Genomic DNA, 19,184 nt, shown 5'->3' on the forward strand with positions numbered 1-19,184 from the left:
AAAAAGTAGTATGTAAATTTTAAAAATATGATAAAATAGTACAAGAATACATGACATCAGCTACATAAATTGTGAATTTGTCCAGGGACTATAACAACCACAATTATCAAGATAGAGGATACAGAGAGAAAAACTCATGATGTAGTTTTGCCAATAAAAATTTTGGTTGGCATTAGTAATTTGGAAAAATTCAGAAAACATGAAAGAGGTGAAATTAATTTAAAACGATTACAAATTTTGCATGAATTATCTCTGATTAAGTACCGTGAAGTTGCTTGAATCAGGTTAAGGGAATGAAAATGAACCTGAAGTGTGTAGTAGGAAAATAGCTTATTTTTTAGAAAATAGTGTGATGTTGAGAAGCATATAAAATCTATGATCAATTAAGACAGTTTTTTGAGAGCTCCTGAAGATTAAAGAGAAAATAAGATAAAGGAAGTAATTTGAGGGAAAATTAAAGGAAGTTACTTTGGCTTACGAGTTTATAAGGTGATTCTCATAAAAGTGGGCAAACAGAAAGTAAAATCGTTGGAATAATTCAGGCTGAGGACAGGGTGAGTGAAACAAATGCTCCTTCAGCCTAATTAATAACATGATGAAACAGTGGACAACACAAGGAACTAAATGTATCTAGAGAAGGTAATTACTTAAACAGGTTCATGAGGTTTAATCAATGTATATAAAGCTCTAAACATGTAATCACAGCCATTTAGAGTTGACTTGAATGATGTGCACGGTCACTCCTTTAACAGTTCCTTTAACTTGAGTTAAAAATATAACAGAGTTAGGCAAGCCAAGAGCAGTGCACACAGATGATGCATGGTCATTTGCACTGAGCAATGCTGAGTGTTGGTGAGGAGGGCAAAGAATCCTGAGATGCTCCAACTCTGTCAATTCCTTGGCATGATTCATGCATCTGCATGAAAACTGGCAATTTTACCAAACATTTCAGAGTGGAGCAAAGGCAGGTGCAGGTTTGATGAGAGCAAATTTGACTGTGCATCACCAGGCACAATTAGCTGTGGGAGCTTCCAGCAGTGACTGACATAGCGGACATCAAGTTGGGTGATTCATCGGTCATACAGGGGTCATGAGTCAAATGTCTGCTGGTAACTAACTGCCTTATTTCACTTTGCCCTTAGCTTTATATTTCTTTGTCATATGCAAGTATTAGAGAACTTTTGTTTCTAAAAGATCTTCACAGTTTAATATAGCCATTTATTCCTTATCTGCAAAACAAGAAACACTTTATTGTTTGTCACATGAAGGAAATGATGAATATTTCAAAGCCATTTGAGTGGAGAAATCATTAAAAATTTGTCTCCCAAAAGTTGTGAGGTTGAAAAACTTATCTTCAGAGGGGAAGAAAAATTGAAGAGAGAGAGAGAGAGAGGAAAATAGAATAAGAGGAGAAGAGGAGGAGGAGGTGGGAAAGGAAAGGGAGGAGGGGGAGGAGGAGGAAGAGGAGAGGAGAGGAGAGAGGAGGAAGAGATCAGAGCGATGGCCACCACAGTCTGAGTTTGGGTATTACACTTTTGGTACTCACACCAAAAAACGGGGAATTCATTTTGATAAGATAATTAAAAAATAAACTTATAGCTTTGCACAATGAAACTAAATTTGGAATTTAAATGAAATGAATGACTTAAGTGTGGCAATGGTTAAACATGATCTGACATATCTTTGGTCTCAGGACCTTGATATTTCCAGAAACATGCAACACTCAGCATCGTCATACCCTATGGTTGTATCAACTTAATAGCACCTTGTTTTTTGTCACCGGCATGGTCATCCACTAACGTTCCTTACTTTCTCTGCCAAGACAAAGCAATATGAAATCGCTCCAAGTTCTCAGCAAGGCCAGAATGTTCATCTTTTACTTTGTGTTCCCTAAAAGCCTGCTTTCCTGGCACTAGGGGGATAGGGAGGTTCAGTGGTTTGGCACTGACACCTGCTCAACAGGAACTTACAAGCAAGGTCATGGCACCTAAAGGATTAGAGGATGATGACAATGGTGATGGTGGTGATGATGATCATGACAGGTATTTACTGAGCCAGAGGGCTGGTGCCAGATTTCATGCCTTTATCCACCCTGCCCTACGATGCTGTGATACTTAATCTCGACTGGAATATTTCGACGATTTATATTTCAAACGTTGGCATAAAGGTACTAGAGTTACTGTGGTTATAGATGGCCATAATATTGGCTCTGTGGCTGGGCTGAAATAACACAAGTTAACATGCCATATAATGAAATTGTTATTCTAGTCTTAAAAATAACCCATTTGAAAAACATAACCTGGAGATGCTTGCTTAATTAAGGTCCACTTTTGGCGAGAGGTATGGTTACCATGTCTGAGTAATCTACGTCCTCTCCAAACTCTAGTCACTGATGCCTGTGACCCCATTGACTGGCTCCTGGTTCAACAAGCCTTTCTCAAAGTGGTTCAAGGGATGAGAATAGGTGTTTCAAAGGAAGGACTTTATGGTCAAAGCCCCTAGAATAAAGAACATTAAACAGATTTCTTTATTGCAGGACTTCTCAGGGTCTTTAATGTGCTAAGATGTATTTCAATTTTCCTAGAAAGAGTATATGGGTTTCTCAAGCTTATTTGTTCTTAGAGCATCTTGTTGGACTTGGCGTCCATGACATATACTTTAGGGGACTAAGGTTAGACAGTAACAGATAGTATTTCTTTTCTTGTTCTCTGAGAGCAGAAAGCCATGACCACTTCTAGAAGTTCTGCCTCTCCTGTGCTATGGGGGTTGTACAAGGGCTTTGAGAAGGAAGATCAACGTCTCCTGCCTGATCTTGGATTCTGGGCCAGAGCTAGGTCCCCCCTTGGCCATCCCACTGTGCCTGCTGCCACTGGTTGTATACTACAACATATTTGGGGTTGCCGGAGTTATAAGGCAGAAGAAAAAGGGAAGTTGAGACTAGTCCTCCACTGGCTCTGTGGCTGGGAATTATGGGGTACCCCAGGTGGTCTCTGTCATTTAGGAAAGATAAGAATGAGGAAGGTCCTTAGATGGCGGTGGGAGGGTGAGGGAGCCGACTCACCCCTCCCACTCACAACCCTGCATAAATCCACAAGGTGGCCCTGGTGGGACCCTACCATTCACACCACAGGTCTGAAAATGGTCATACTTGTTGTTCTCTGTTGATCCCTAGATCCATTTTCCATTCTGTTCTGCTCTCCTCTGTTCTCTGTGACGCTAACCTATACAAACTTTACCACCAAGCCTCCCTTGCTGGTTGGGATGGGTTTGGCCAATGGGAAGCACCAGCAGGAGATCAAAGGCAGGAGGAGAAAGAAGTAAGAGCCTTTTTTCCCCTGCTTTTTCCCTTCCTGGAGTCCACGGTACAGCTCCCACTAGGGGTCGCTCTTCCAGGTTCCAGTTCTCCCTGGGCTATACTGCCTGCGGGTGGTGACCACTTCCTCCTACTGCTACTCTGTGGGCACCACAGCACCCCTTATCCTTGCCCACACCTGAGTCAATACTCCCTGAAACTTTCCTCTCCCAGACAGACCCCTAACAGGTACAGTAGAACCCTGTGCTTCAGAGCTCCCCAGGCATTCAGTCCGAGAAACTGAGTCCCCACTGTGCATTCAGGGGAGGCTGGCATTGGTCAGAGGTTTCTCCCACCTTTAGGGGAGACAGAGCTGATTTCACAGCCAGGCAGCAGGTGAGAAGTGTCAAGGCTAAGAGACTAAGGAAATTCTAAAATCCCCATGCCCTACCCTAATTAAGTGGATTAACAAGGCAGTTATGAAAACAGGAGATTAGACATATGAATGTGATATTTTTTGTTTTATCTTATGTAGCTCTGAAATCTTCATAAGACTTCTTAAAGATGAATATTCTCTTGCAAATGAGGATGTTCTCTTTTATCTCAGCGGCTTGGTCTGCAGAAACCAGTGTTCAGAGGGCAGACTAAGTGTTGCCATTTCTATTTCTGCCATTCCCTGGGCTCCTCAGCACAAAGGAGAAAGGCAGAGGAGCAGGCGCGCTCTTCAGAACATAGACAAAAGCCCTGGTTTAATTAAATCAGCTGCACCCAGAGGCCAGTTTAAGAATCAGCCCTGCCCTTCTCCTGCTGCTCAGCTGAATTCCATCCTGGAAACAGCAGAGCAAGCAACCTGCCCATGGCTCTGTGATCTGGTGAACTAAAGAGATTAAAAAAAAAAAGTCATCCCTTCTGTGACTCAAAGACCCACAGAATTCAAAGGAACAAAGATGGAATCTCTTCGGAGGTGAAATTTGAAAAGCTGGTTGGGGTAGGGAAGGAGGTGGAAGTAGGCAGTTAACACTATGAGAACAGGAGAGGCATCTTAGAGGGGCTGGACAGGGAGCAGGAAGTTGTAATCCCCAGCTTTTCCACTGCTGGTGTTTCTGACGTCTTGAATCAGTGGCTAAGTAGATGTGTTTCGCACTCAAAGTGTTAATGAACGCACAAAAAGAAACATGATGTACAATAAAAGGATCTTACAAAATGAAAACTCTGCCAAGGCCATTGTATTTTTCAATAAACTCCTTAGAGGGGAAAAAAAGGCATGCTGTCTTTGCTTTCAGTGTGCTGACCTTTGTCATTTAAATCTAGATTATTTCACGCATTGTAAGTTTTTTTGATAGCATACTTCGTAAAAAGAAAAAAATGCCTCCCTTTCCTGGTGAACCATATCTTTATTTTAGTCTTTTCAATTCTGTGTGTGCAGGATTAGGGCCATTTTAGGACTATCAGCACCTGAAAGAATTGCATTATAGGCATTTTTAAAGAACAGAGACCTGCACATTAGAAGTAAAACATTTCTTTTAAAAAAAGGATTTTATTCATCTGATGTAGTCATATATCAGATAAACATTCCTTGCACACCTCCTCTGTGTCAGGCTCAGGGCCAAGGGCTAGGGCTATAGACAGGAAAGGCAGCAGGTCCTGTTCTATAGGAATTTATCTATCCGGTTTCCAACTTGGGCAAGACCGTGCCCTACTCTTCCCCCATGCTCCCGCTAATATTTGGCAATGTCTTGAGACATTTTAGATTGTCAAATCTAGGAGGGTGCAGCTTCTAGCATCTAGTGGGTAGAGACCAGGGATGCTGCTAAACATCCTACAACGTACAGGACAGGCCCTGCAACAAAGAATTATCTAACCCAAAATGTCAATGGCGCTGATCTAATAGGAGGTATATGAGTGAACAGAAAGGGCAACAAAGTGAGGCAGACATATGCTTAGGTTTTATGGGAATCCAAAGGGAGAGAGTCTTCTACTTTCAAAGTGAAACTAATATTGGCATTTTTTTTTTTTTAACCTTGAGTCATTTTGATTTGTTTTTGTTTCAACTTCTGGCAAAAAATCTCTCTGATAACATTTCCCGGTTTCTGAGAACACCATTCATTAGACCATCTCCAAATTAGGGTTGATTCTACTGGGTCTGGAAAGATGGAATCACCTGACTGGATTTGACATCGGGACTATGCCAACTGGTGATGGTAACGATGGCCTGAGTGGCTAATGTCCAGATTTCTCTGTGTCACCCCTGGTTTGCATTGTTCGAAAATTCTCATCGGACCTTTACCGAAGTCTTAAAAATGATTGTAGGTGTTTATATGTAAGAATCTATTACATTCTTTCTTTCCTCACCAGTTGGAAGGACAGAAAAACCATTACGAGCAGACATATCTGTGAAGCAGGGCAGAGCAATTCTGTAGTAACCTAAGTTCTGTTGGCAACCACTGTTTTTCTCTGTAGTGGCACTGGCAATGCTCCACCTGGATCCCCACAGATCCCTTATATAGTTTCTGCATACTCCCCTCCCCGCTCCCAAGCTGCAGTGTGCCTTTGTTTCCAACAGCTCAGATCTATGCAAAAACGGCATTTGAGCTACTGTAGACACTTTTCCTGCATTCAGAGAGACTGAGGTGCCCACTGGCTGTAGGAAGGGCCAGTTCCTTTGCCTTAGGTCAGGACAACTCTGAGATGCAAATTATACCACGGAGTTGCCTGCAGGATCGGGCTGAAGCTACTTTTTGTCTAAGATCATAGCTTTGCTTGACTTCCTCCCTCTCCCCACTCCCTGACCAGTCTCCCCTGGGAGCATTTCCCTAATAAATCACTTGCACAGAAATCTTCATCTTGGGGTCTGCTTCTGGGACACCCAGTCTAAGACCCTTCTGAGAATATATTTGCTGTGGTGGTAGTATATTTGTGTCCTTGCCCTCTTTGTGAAGAGTTACAACATCATCAGCTTCTCCTTTGGACATGTGTGCCCTAGACAGAGCACATCCACACTGTCTTACATTTTCTTCCAGGGAAGTCAGCTGCTCATCCAGTCTCACTTGGTCTGTTCCAAGAGGAAACGTCCCTTTCTCTCTGTCAGGAGGGACAGGTGGGAACTCCCAGGGCCCTGTAGACTCTGCTATCAACTCCTCCGTGGCGTTGATGACTTTCAGGACTTCTGTGGAGATGTTGCAGAGAGAAACAGCAGAATACTTCTGTTTGGTCCAATAACAGAAGGGGACAGAAGACAAGAACAACATTAACAATGACATGGAAGTTCTACATTATCATGGTGCTCATCATGAGATCGATTCTGTTTCATAACACACACAAACATCAATGTGCCAAAGGAATGAGACACTAAAAAAATCTACCCAGTCTGAGGGGACCGAGAGGAGGCCTGATGTAACTTGGCTTAGCTTCTGTGACTCACAATGAATTATTTCAGATTTTTAGGGAGAGAGGAAGGAGAGCTCCAGTGGAAGCCACTAGGTCCTCTGCCCACTGCTGATAGTTTCATGTTCATTACCTTGTTTGCTGGATGATATTCTCTTTCCTCAACAGAGCTTCAGTCACAGACTCTGTCAAACTACATTCACGATGTGGTCCAGTGGGTAGCTTTATGGATGAAGAGTTAGGAGACCTGGGCTCTAGATCTAGCTGTCATTTCATCTAGATATGGGACCTTGGCCAGGCTACTTCCCATTTCTGGAACTCAGTTTTGTCATCTGTACATTGAGAGGATTAGAAAGAGTTTCTCTGCAGTCTCTGGTAGCTACTGTGTTGTTAGCTTACCCACATCAAGCCCATTCTTCCTTATCTCCCCCCACCATTAAGGCTGAACAGAAAATACACTGCATTTCCCAGCCTCTCCTGCAGCCAGGGGCAGTCATGTGACATCGTTCTGACCAGTGAGCCTGAAGGGAATGTCTATTGAGGGGTTTCTAGCAAAGCTTTTGTTTTCCTAATCAGGTGAATAGATGCAGCTGATGCTCTCCTGCCCCCACTTCTCTCTGCCTTGATCACAGGTCTGCGGTTAGGAAGCCAACAAGAGTGAGGATGATACCAAAATGCTGGGTCAGGTGGATCAGAAAGACTGAAAGAGCCTGAGCCCACATAGCACTGCATCAGCTGAACTGCCTCTGAACACCTTGATACATGTGTGCAAAATAAGTCCCTACCTGTTGGAGCCCCTACTGGCTGGATTTTCTGTTATTTGTGGTTGAATATATTTCTGATACAAGTCACTTCTAGTTTTTATATTCATGACTCAAAATTACAGTCAGTCCAGAGCTGGGCCAAGGTCTTTAATGGAGCAGAGGTACTTCAGCCACAAAAAATTATCTGCATCTTTGAGCTCATCTGAACATATAGCACCAAGAAGTAAGCAGGAGATCAATGTTGCTTGGCACCATTGGTGTCCATCTACAATCAATTTTACTTAGCCCATCACCGGGTTTGTAAACTGGAAGTCAAATATTGCCCATGGGCATTTTTTTAACCAGTAAAGTGTTTCAAGAAAGCCTGGAATTTGAATGCCTTTGGTACCTCCCAAGGTATCTATCTGATTCATATATTCTGGCCAAAATATATTAATAATAGCTCTGACTTGGTTTGCAAAGTTTGTTTCCTCAGGTAAATTCTACTGCAGGTTTTATCTCACTAGAGGAAGTTTTCAGTGGCCCTGCAACTTCACTATGGAATCAGAGTGTCTAAGTGATGAGTCTGTGGCTGAGTCCACAGTCTAGAAGCTGGCTCTGGGCTCTGGTACATGGTCTCATCCTAGGGTCTCATCCTGGCACCTGTCAGTCATCCTAGGGTTAGGGCACATGTGCTCAGAGGGCTCCTCTGCAGCCTGTCAGTTTCACAATAGCTGCTTGACTCACCCAAGAGTTATGCTTCTTTTGGTTCAAGGGAGTTTGCTACATACCAGAAAAATGGGTCTGGGTTATCAGGAAAATAAGATGGAGGAAGGTGACGCAGACTCACCAGAATAAATAAGGGAAGTGTCCGAGGGAGGGCCAAGCCAACTCTTTACCTTAGGAAAAACTTGCAGAGGCTGTCCGCCATTATCTAGAATCCTGTAACTCGATGTGGCAGGTTTTGGAGATGAATTGGACTCAGAATGTTTTTGGCAAGGAATAGCTGCCACTGTTTGCTTAAGTCCATTTTAGAAAAGGCAACGTTGTGTGTATGAAAGCAGGTTTGGTACCCTTCTCCGTAAATAAAGCTTGTATTTAGAAAGCTTGCCCTTTGTTTGATAGAAGAGGTGCCTTCGTACATCATTTGACAAAGGGATTCAGGAAAAACAGACCACAGCACGATGGAAGGGCAAATGTTAACATTTACACACATCTCCAGTTGGTCCAGGGTCATTAAGGGGCCAATGTTATTAATGGGGAGGACTTCAGAGGTGCTTAAACAGAGAGTTATCTGCATCTTGACTCCAACTGAAAATATAATATCAAAGCGATAAGCTGGACATCAATGTTGCTTGGCAGTCATTGTTCCTTTCCGTCCAGAAATAGCCTTGTTTATGCAATCATAGGAGTTGCCAGCTGGAAGCCAAATATTGCCTAGAGGCATGCTTTTTTGACAAGAATGCCTTCTGTGAGATAAGCACTTCCCAGTTCTCTGCAGTCCCCACCAGTCATTCTATTGCATACATATCTTATTGGGGGCCTGTGGTGCGCAGGCTCTGCTCCAGGTGCTGGGATAAGCAGTGAACAGTGGATGAAGTCCCTGCCCTCAGAGTGTGCCTTTAGCTCTACCCCAGCCACTTGACACGGTGACATACTTTCCTGACCCCTGAAGGTATTTGCACTTGTCATTAAGTGAGAGTGAGCAGTCCCCAGCAGCTGGTCTGTGGAGAGCAGCACAGCTTCACTTGGGAGGTCTGTGGTCCCCTTCAGAAGGGAACCAGCTTGCAGCTGGGGAAGTGACTGAAAAAAATTATATGGAAACTGGACAAGATCTCTCTGGTTGGTTGGTGTCCCAGTTCTGCCCTCCATTGTGAAACACAAACTGGAACCCACAAACACTTGCAGGGAATTAATCCCACCTCTAGGAAATCGGGTGGTTCTTGCGTGTTCTACAGGAGTATTGCGGGCTTGCTTGGATGTGAGCGCGGGAGTGGACAGGGCACCTGCTGGAAGTGAAGATAACTGGGATTTAATTAGCTGTGTGACAGGAGCAGGGCACCCAACCTCCTTGTTCCTTAGCTTACTCACTAGGCCAGTAAGCGATTAGGTTTGTCACAGGGTTAACACCAACTTGTTATGTAAATGTCCTGTTCCCTGCCCAGTCTAGATTTAAAAGTAGAAAGTACCTTCTACAATTATGTGAAATAAAGCTATATTTAGCACCAGACAGGGTTTTGTTCAGATAAAAAGCTGGTGAGGATTCAGAGGTGCTGGCAGGGAGCCCTGTGTGTGGGAGAAATGAAAATCTACAGGAGCCTTCCTGCTTTATTGCTTACAGCTCCAGAGACCTGAGCTGAATGGCACAAACAAAGCACGATTCCAGAGCCAGAAAGAGCTCTCTATGACGGCAGCCGACGTTACTCCAGACGTTAATTATAAGATGGGTCAAATGTGACAGGTCCATGGTATCAAATAAGGGAGACGTGAAAGTGTGAAGAAAATCAGCTGACAGAATAGGGGCTGTTGCAGAACAGGAAGGTTGGCCTCAAAGACACTCGTGGCCAAGGGCCCCATGGATGATGGAATGAAAATGGCCAGTGGACTCATGCAGTAACCAAATTCAACCTTCTAGTGATCAAAGAAACACAAATTAAACAACAAATTTATTAAGTGCCGGGTACATGCATGACTCCCTTTCAAAATGCCCAGCATAGCCAGTATGGCTTCTCCAGGGTGGAAGAGGAGCTTTCAGCTGTTGATACGCCCCGGGGATGTATTTGCTCTGACACACTGATGCTCCTTCACCTCCCGACCACGCATGGTCACCACTGAGAGCCTGAGTGTCCTCCTCTAGGGTCCGGTCTGTGTCACATCCCCTTGTGGAACATCAAATCTATTATGTCAACTTTACAATCACCGGGCTGGAACCAAGAGTCCATGCTCAGGGTACAGAAGGTGATGAGAAGCCTCCAGTGTTTCCTCCATCGCTCAGCAGTGAGGCAGAGAAACAAGCGTCAACCTCAACAAAGACTCAGCTTCCTGCCAGACTGTGACCAACAACAGGACCAATGCTGACCTTTAAGGAGCTGATGTACCACTCCGAGGTGGGGGCCTGCCACAGTGGCCATGTCAGTGGACCTGAGAAAGAAGACCAGGCCAGGACCCACATCAAAATCCCACCTGTATCTTTTCTCTTCTTTCTAGGGACTGCAGGGCAGAGCAGACTCCTTTACTTTTTGTCTCACTACCCACACACTTGAGCCCGAGCAATCTCTCCATCCTGTAGCCATGCCCCTTCTCGTCCTATAAAAACATGTTGCTAGAAACAAATTCTTCCTCCACTTACCCTTCCTTATAAACTGTTTTCCAAAGACATGCAGCATGCAAAGTGTTGCCAGAGGGAGATTCTGAGTCTCTAGAATTCGAAAGAAGAAAATATTTCCATCCTAAACACTAGATATACCTGCTTATTTGCAATCCTCGCAAATTCTCCTGATAATTTTCCAGTGTCGTCATTTATTTCAAAGCTTTGTGTTGGACAAAGAAATGCAAACTCATTTCAAGCTGGAATAAGTGGGACGGCTGCTTACCAGAATGGCTCAAGCTTGTGAACATGTGAGTAGCAGGGTCTCATTAGCTGCCTGGCTTAATAGGAAGAGAACACAGTGGAATAACAGAGGCCTGATCCCAGACCCCTCTCTACCCTTGGGCATGTGCGTGCACATGTGTCTGCCAGTCTCAGCAGCACCAAAACAGATTCAGTATCTGGCTGTGGGTGATGAACTGGGGCTGTGACAGAGGCCTGGAGTATCTATTTATGTGACTTGATATAAGTCTTGATATGACAGAACCTAATACAATGTGGGATAAAAGCTTTGAGGACTAAATGATGTGTCCAGGTTTCTGGGGCAGAAGAGGGAATTTCCCAGTTCCACCTGTGGGGATTGTTCTGACACCTATAATAAGACCTAAACAGATAGAAGCTGAAAGGACATTGACATTAGGGTTTTTGTGAGATTTAGAAGCAGGCAGTATGCTTTGAGATCCATGGGTCAACCCATGAAGCAGGGAGGGCAGTGGTGAGGGGACTGCCACGTCAGCAGGGTCTTGCAAAGGGCCTCCTTACCCATTGGGCTCAGCAGGTGTGGATCCTAGGGCCCACCATTCTTTTAGGGGGTCCATGAAAATGTCTTAATTTCTTTTAAAATCATGAGGAAAAATGAACTATTAGTTCCAGGCACATGTTTTAATACACAATATTAATCTTTATACCAACACAATTGTAAAATACGATTTCAGATGAGTTTTTGTGGAGGAAAGGGTCCACAAAGGCAAAAGTGCTTGGGCCCACAGAAGTCATAACTTGGCCCTGATCTTGCTGATCTGGAGCCTCTATGGAGAAGGCACCTGGGCAGGGCTGGTTCCTAGGGTGGATCTGGGCAGCAGCAGCAGCCTGGTGAAGGCCCTGAGCAGGCCACTATAAGCGGGCTGGTTGTGAACATGTGGGAGATCTTTCCCCTAGATTCCCCCAAATAATGGAGGGAGACAGTGGGGGTGGGTGGATGCTCCGGTCTTGTGGTTTCCTAGTGGGGACGGATGCTAAGGTGACCTCCTCATTGTACACACCAGATCATGAGGCTTGGGAAATTCAGGTTACTCTGTGTAGATTTTGGGGAAATAACTTAATCTCTCCAAGCCTCAGCTATGAAATGGAGATAACACCATCTAGCTCAAGGGGTTTTTGAGAAGATGAAATTAGTCAGCATATGCCAAGTGTCCACAGGGTTTGGGTCCAGAGCTGTCCACCTGTCCTCAAAACTCTCCCACCTGCCCTACTGGCTCAAGATGGGCACATTACTGGTGATGGCCAGTAGCTTAGACACCTTTTATTATGTACTGTGTTCTATTTTTTTTTTCCTTTTTGGCTGTGTTGGGTCTTCGTTGCTGCATGCAGGCTTTCTCTAGTTACGGAGAGCAGGGGCTACTCTTCGTTGAGGTGCACAGGCTTCTCATTGCGGTGGCTTCTCTTGTTGCAGAGCATGGGCTCTAGGGGGCACGGGCTTCAGTAGTTGCAGCGTGTGGGCTCCGTAGCTATGGCTAGCATGAGCTCAGTTGCTCCGCGGCATGTGGGATCTTCCTGGACCAGGGATCGAATCTGTGTCCCCTGCGTTGGCAGGTGGATTCTTAACCACTGCACCACCAGGGAAGTCCTGTACTGTGTTCTTGAAACAACTTTCCTTGACTACTTGGTGTTTTGAAGGATGCTTTTTACTATTTTTTAACCAAAAAAAAAAAAAAGTTGAACTTTGCTGCTGTTGCCCAGTTTTTTTCTCTTGCTAAGTAAGAATATTAAAAAAAAAAAAAAAGCCACCATGGTCTACTACTGTCTGGCTTCACCATAATTTCATAAAGAAGGGATACCTTAACACCAAAAATGGAAGACACAGTATCAGAATACAGAATGGTTTGTCCTGAGAAATGACAATAAACAACCTGACACTGACATTCAAGACATGCACACATGCATGCACGCACGCAGGACCCTCCGTTTCCCAGTAGGGAGCATACTGAACCATACGTACTGATAGGCAATAAAAATAAGGTATGTCATTGCCTAGCTGGGCAACCGAACAAGCCAGGCCCTCAAACATCATCTACTATTTCCCATCATCACTAATTTAATTCAAGCCTTCAGGAAGCATCTGCTCTATGCCCAGCACTGTACTGGGCCCTGCAGGGGATGCAGAGTGAGTAAGCCTGAGTTCCTGTCCTCAGAGAGCAGAGACAGGAGAAGGGAAGGAAGACCCAGGTAGCAGAAAACAGGTCCTACCCTGCACTGGGAGCCACAGGCTGTGGACCTGCAGAGGGGCAAGCAGGTTCTGTTAATGTGTGACCTTGGGGTCAGTCTGGAAGCACAGGAAACAGAAAGAACTTTAACAGAGTCTTCTAAAAACATGTTGGCTCCCATGCAGGAATTACAGGCAGAGGAGAAAAGTCTTTCAATGTTCAAGTTGCATAAAATGTGTACGGGGCCTCACCTTCTCTCCTGGGACACCTTGCTCCTGAGAGAGCCCTTTAGGGAGGAAGAGAGGAAGGAAGGGAGCCAGCTCAGTGTTAATGTGCGTCCTTCCTGTGCCGGGTCTGACCCCAGGCTTCTCGTGATTTCGTGTAACCCTCATCACAACCTGACGTGGCTGTTTTCATCCCATCTTGAGAGACGAAGAAACTGTGGCTCAAGGAAGAAGATGCACAGCTGAGATTTGAACCCAGAGACTTTGGTCTTCAAGGTCCACACTCCTTCCCACCTGCCACATCACCTCCTCCACCTGCATAATTCCTGGGACCCAGTGGACTGCAGAAAGTGATGGAACAACAGAATCTAACTGAATAATCAGTTCCATGAACAACAGATCAGCGAGAGAAGGGCCTGTAGCCTCCACCAAGTGACATCAATCAGAACAAGCTCGTTGATTTGTACACCAATGACCAAGCCACACAACAGAGCTTGAGATCTCCCAAGCGACCAGCTCCTGTTCTGAGCCTTACTGAGCCTACCTGAGATGGAGCCACCAAAACCAATCAGACTGAACAAAAATGTGGCCTCTGAGAAAATCTGATCTAAGTGTGATCCAGACTTCACAGCCCGCTCATTACTTTTCTGTCCCACATTACAGATGCTGCCTTGGCTTTATGAAATGCTTCTATCAAACCGCCAGAGCAAGCAAGGAAATTTGTCCAAATGCCCTGATTTCATGTATTTTTTTCCTTCTCAAAGGTAAGAAAAGAAACTCCATATGTCCTCCTGAATAGTTGACAGAAATCTGCTAGAAAAATTCAATGCAAATATGTTTCAGTTCTCATGAAACATAAGGCGCTCCGGCAAAGCCTCTACAACCCGTCAAAATACATTCTCCGTGAACAGACTCACGTCCCCAACGACTGACTTGAAAGAAGGTGGCACAGAATTGTGGAAAGAAATTGGAGTATGAACCTAATAAATTAGCATATGTAATAAATTGAAACATGAAATGTAATGGAGATCAGAGAATGGACCTCTAGGAATGTTTGGGTTCTTAAATCGTTTAGATTTTGATGGTCAAAGCTACCTATGAAAGAAATAAGATTTTTTAAAATTGTGATAATTGAAATGAATTTTTTAAAAAAATTATTTCATTTATTTTATTTTTGGCTGAGTTGGGTCTTCGTTGCTGCATGCGGGCTTTCTCTAGTTGCGTCGAGCAGGGGCTACTCTTCGTTGAGGTGCGCAGGCTTCTCATTGCGGTGGCTTCTCTTGTTGCGGAGCATGAGCTCTAGGGGGCACGGGCTTCAGTAGTTGCGGTGCATGGGTTCAGTAGTTGTGGCACACGGGCTCAGTTGCTCCGCAGCATGTGGGATCTTCCCGGACCAGGGATTGAACCCGTGTCCCCTGCATTGGCAGGCGGATTCTTAACCACTGTGCCACCAGGGAAGCCCGAAATGAATTTTTTTAAATGTGCTATTTGCACATTTAATTTAGTTCCAGAAATAAACCCACTGGTCTGTATGTTTCCCCATGGTCATTTTCTTTCCCTTCCTTGGTGGAGTCCCTGTTGTTTGATGTGGGCACCTGAGCAAGGCCACTCCAGGACCTGGTGATGGTGAGAGAGGAGGGGAATGCTGAGGCCACTGCCTTTGACCATACCTGCCCGGGCAGGTGTAGGGCAGGCAGGACTTCTGTCCTGGCAGAGGAGGTGATCATAGTTGTCAATCTCTTTTGCTTAGCATACTGGCTGTTCCTCAGAAAATTATTTCCTGATACTCACTGGACACACTTCCCCACTTGTTGGCGGTAACCAGGGCTCTGCCAGGGCACGTGCTCAGCTCCATAGTAGCCCAATGACACAGGAAACCACCTTCCACGTTCACTTGGAACAGAGGTGGCACATGGCAACCAGGGTGATCTTGATAAATGTAAGGTCCTCCTTGTTATGTCTCTGCTGAAACCTTTCCAGGTGCTTCCTATCTCACACAGAATAGAAGCCAAAGTTCTCCACACCGCTGGCTTGCTCTGGCCCCTCCCTCTCTCACTTCTCCAAGCGCTCTCCCCGTGGCCACGTTGCCCCAGCTACCCTAGCTCTTTAAGCCGTTCCTTGAACTTGTCAAGGTCATTTCCACCTTAAGGCCTTGCATGTTTTTCTCTGCCTGGAAAGCCCTTCCTTTAGATCTTTGCCTGACTTTTCCCTTTGTGTCTTCCGGGTTTCAGTGGAAAACACAGTTGGTCAGAAAAGTCTGGACCATCCATGACTCATACTCCTTCCAACTCCATCCGTGAGCATCCTGCTGAATCTCCTTAGCGCTGATCACTATGGACTTCTTCCCCTGTATGTGTTTACATACTTATCAGCTGTCACCCCCAACAGTGGGTAAATTCCACAAGAGCAGGGACCTTTTCTCTCTGGTCCCTATTGTATTACAGCTCTTAGAATAGTTCAACAATTATTTGTAACGAGGATTGAACAAGAATTCAAACTCCAGAACTTGTGCCACTACCTCTCATGGGAAGTTGGCATCTTTTCCTTATTGTCTCCTGTATGTATTTCTGGCCCTGCAAACCTGGGGGAGCCATTCATTCCTTTGTTGGAGAGAACATTAAGGACCTTCCTCTCTTGCCACATCCCTTCCCCCAAAAGAACAAGTGCACATACGTCTCAACACACTTATTAAAAAATGATCTCTTCCCAACCAGGGGTGAGAGGTGGGTGGTAATTATGAGATCAGTTGTGAGTTAAATTAAGTATATTCTAGGGCATACTTCTGGACTATTGCATTGCATCCTTTATCAATATCTCACAAATTTAATTACTCTGCCTTTAAAACATGATTTACTATCTTAATAGATAGGTCCTCTTCATTTCTTTTATTTTTTCTAAGCATTTCTAAGTTATTCTTGACTTTATTTTATCAGGTGATTTTTTGAATCCTTTTGAAAAGTTAAAAAAAACTTCTAGTTCAGATTTTGATTTAAATTACAGTAAATATCTACCCTCATTTTGGAAGAATTCTTCTTTACACTGTCTTTCCTACCAGCAAAACTGGTAGGTTTCTGAGAGATCTGCAGTCTTCTTGTTAAGCTTTAATTTCACATTTTTTTGTTCCTATTGTGGTTGGAATTAATTTCCATTTTATCTCCTCACTCCTCCAGTCTGGTTTGAGATTCATCTATAAATTTTAGTTATGAGATGGGGAGTTCTAATGTAAATCCCAGAACCTATTGAGCTGTATTGCGTAATTGTGCCGAATGATATGGATCATGAATAGACTTGCTACTACTAGACCTTTTCTTTGAATAGAATGAATTTTTATTTTGCATTTATTTGCATTCAAAGTTGCTGTATTCTTTTCTTTTTTTTTTATTGAAGTTGATTTACGATGTGATGCTAGTTTCAGGTGTACAGCAAAGCGATTCCGTTATATGTACCTATCTATATATTCTTTTCAGATTCTTTTCCCTTATAGGTTATTATAAGATGTTGAATATAGTTCCTTGTGCTATACCATAGGTCTTTTATCTATTTTATACATAGTAGTGTGCATAGTTGCTGTATTCCTTTACAGGCTCTTTTTATCTCAAGTAAATGTTTGTGATCTCTGACCTTACCCTGGGGATCCTTTATATTTCTCCACACGTTTTTCTCCCATTCTATGCAATAGCTATTTCAAACCCTCTCCACAATCCTGACACTCAAATTTCACTATCCCCTCACTTTCAGAAGGCAAACTTGCCTTCTAGTTCAGAAAGCTAGAGATGTAGCCAAGCAGGACCTTATGGGGCCTTCCCAGGACAGACCGTCCCCTGCCCCCATGTCCTCTGCCTGCCTCTTGTTTGTAGAAAGACTTTAGCCTCCTAGGCCATCCCTGAGTTCCAAAGAATAAATTTAATAAATTTAGAAGTGAGAAAATGCAGAAGCAAAGGAAAACAGTCAAGCAAGACAAAATAATGATAGTTTAGCCATTAAACAAAGTCAAATACCTTTAGTTCCTCTCAAGGGCTATAAGATAACATTCTGAGCCATATCCTTTGAGCTGTTTTGCAAATACTGAAACCCCCGCAGGTGGAAAACATTAACTGCATGCTGACCACCAGCATGTAGGCAGGCCCCAGACAGGCTGGAACCAGAAGGTTGATGATGTTGACTCCCCATTACCTCACTACCAGCCAATCAGAAGAATGTACACAAGCTGATCATGTGCCCTGCAACCCTCTCACTCACCCTACCTTTAAAAACCTTTCCGTGAAAGCCATCAGGGGTTCCGGCCTCTTGAGCATTAGCCATCCCCAATCTTGCTTGGTGCCCTGCAATAAACGCTACATTTCCTTTCACCACAACCCAGTGTCAGTAGATTGGCTTTACTGTGCCCAGGCAAGCAGACCCAAGTTTGGTTGGGTAACAGAGGGGCGGAGGGGGGGAAGCATAGAACATAAAACAAACTCTCTTCATCTTCCTAAACATCAAATTTACCCACTTACTTGTATCTGGACTATTCTGTCTTTGACATTCCAATGCCAGTGCCCCATCTGTTTTCTGGACCTCATCCCCTCCATTTCCCCAAGAGTCCCTTATTGTTGGACACTTAGGTTGTTTCAAAGTTTTCCTAGTATAAAAATATAACACTTGATGAACTGCATTGTGATATACCCTTGGCTGCTTGTCCAGTTATTCCTTAGGATAAATGATTGAAAGCATATTTGCTGGATCAAAGGGTGTGCACACTTTGATTGCTTAGAGTTACCAAGTCACCAGTGTGCTAATATGTGTTACTTTGTGGGTATTAGACTGCCTATTTCCCTGAACTCTTACCAACATTGATTATCGTTCTTTTTAACCATCCAATTTGTTAGGCAAAGTGGCATTTCATTATTTCAATTTGCATTTTTATTGCTTGTCTGAACAAACGATAAACTTTGCCCTGTTCATGGCTGTCTTCCCAGTGCCTCAAGGCGCTTTTGTTGAATGGAAAAAGTGACTGTGCACACCATATGCCAAGTTCTGGGCTAGGTGTTGTATTGAATACAGCTGAGATACAATTAAAGTTGAATATTTTTTCATATGCTTATTGGTCATTTACATTCTTCTTTTTTTGCTTTTATTTTTGGTCAATTGTCTGCTTATGTAGACTGCCTTTTTATCTATTAGCATTATGAGTATATTAATTCTCGAGGGCTCAGTTCATCTTTTGCCTAGAGAAGAAGATGTTCTGTTGAAGCCCTCATAATCCAAGAGAGAACCCAGAACTCTTTTCCCAGCCGTGCAGGCCCCTCCCCCAAACACACAGGACACAAGCGTGGGAATGAGTGACACCAGTGACAACAGGAGTGAAATGAAACCTCACCTGTTCAAGCGCTGTGGATAAGAGCTGTAGCTCTAAGTGGACAGCTAAAGCTTCTCTTTTTTCCTAGCGCAGCAGTTAAATAGAAAGTTAGAAGAGGCAACAGGCATAAGGTCTACTGAGATCAGTGTAGCTTGTAAGATATAAGTGGGGATTGAACCTTTAGCGCCAACTGAAGATGGAGACATGCTTCTCAAATAAGATACTACCTGGGGTGAAAGACACTGAATCCTCATGTGGATGGTGAGTCATTTTACAAGGGTGAGACACACATGGACAATACTTGATTTTATGTTAACACTGTGATATCGACAAAAAATTTTTCACAAGCACATTAAACTGCAGAAACCCACAGCTCTGGGTTTTCTCAGGCAACAATCAATCTGTCTGCTTAT

At 44.0% G+C, this 19,184-nt stretch overlaps 1 protein-coding gene and 1 long non-coding RNA gene across 6 annotated transcripts in view; one reads left to right on the top strand and one right to left on the bottom strand.

Moving 5' to 3' along the window:
• Positions 1-19,184, top strand: part of LOC137232318 (uncharacterized) — a 557,085-nt gene that overhangs the window by 137,513 nt on the left and 400,388 nt on the right. The gene's annotated exons all lie outside the window — the stretch shown is intronic.
• Positions 1-19,184, bottom strand: part of MYRIP (myosin VIIA and Rab interacting protein) — a 221,280-nt gene that overhangs the window by 13,213 nt on the left and 188,883 nt on the right. For all 4 annotated transcript variants that reach the window (XM_067754015.1, XM_067754014.1, XM_067754012.1 and 1 more), the window contains exon 12: positions 6,301-6,495. In XM_067754015.1, the coding sequence (XP_067610116.1) occupies positions 6,301-6,495 (195 nt within the window). The remainder of the gene's footprint in view (positions 1-6,300; positions 6,496-19,184) is intronic.

The sequence above is a fragment of the Pseudorca crassidens genome, chromosome 10 (genome assembly GCF_039906515.1).
Source record: "Pseudorca crassidens isolate mPseCra1 chromosome 10, mPseCra1.hap1, whole genome shotgun sequence".
Classification (NCBI taxonomy): Eukaryota; Metazoa; Chordata; class Mammalia; order Artiodactyla; family Delphinidae; genus Pseudorca; species Pseudorca crassidens.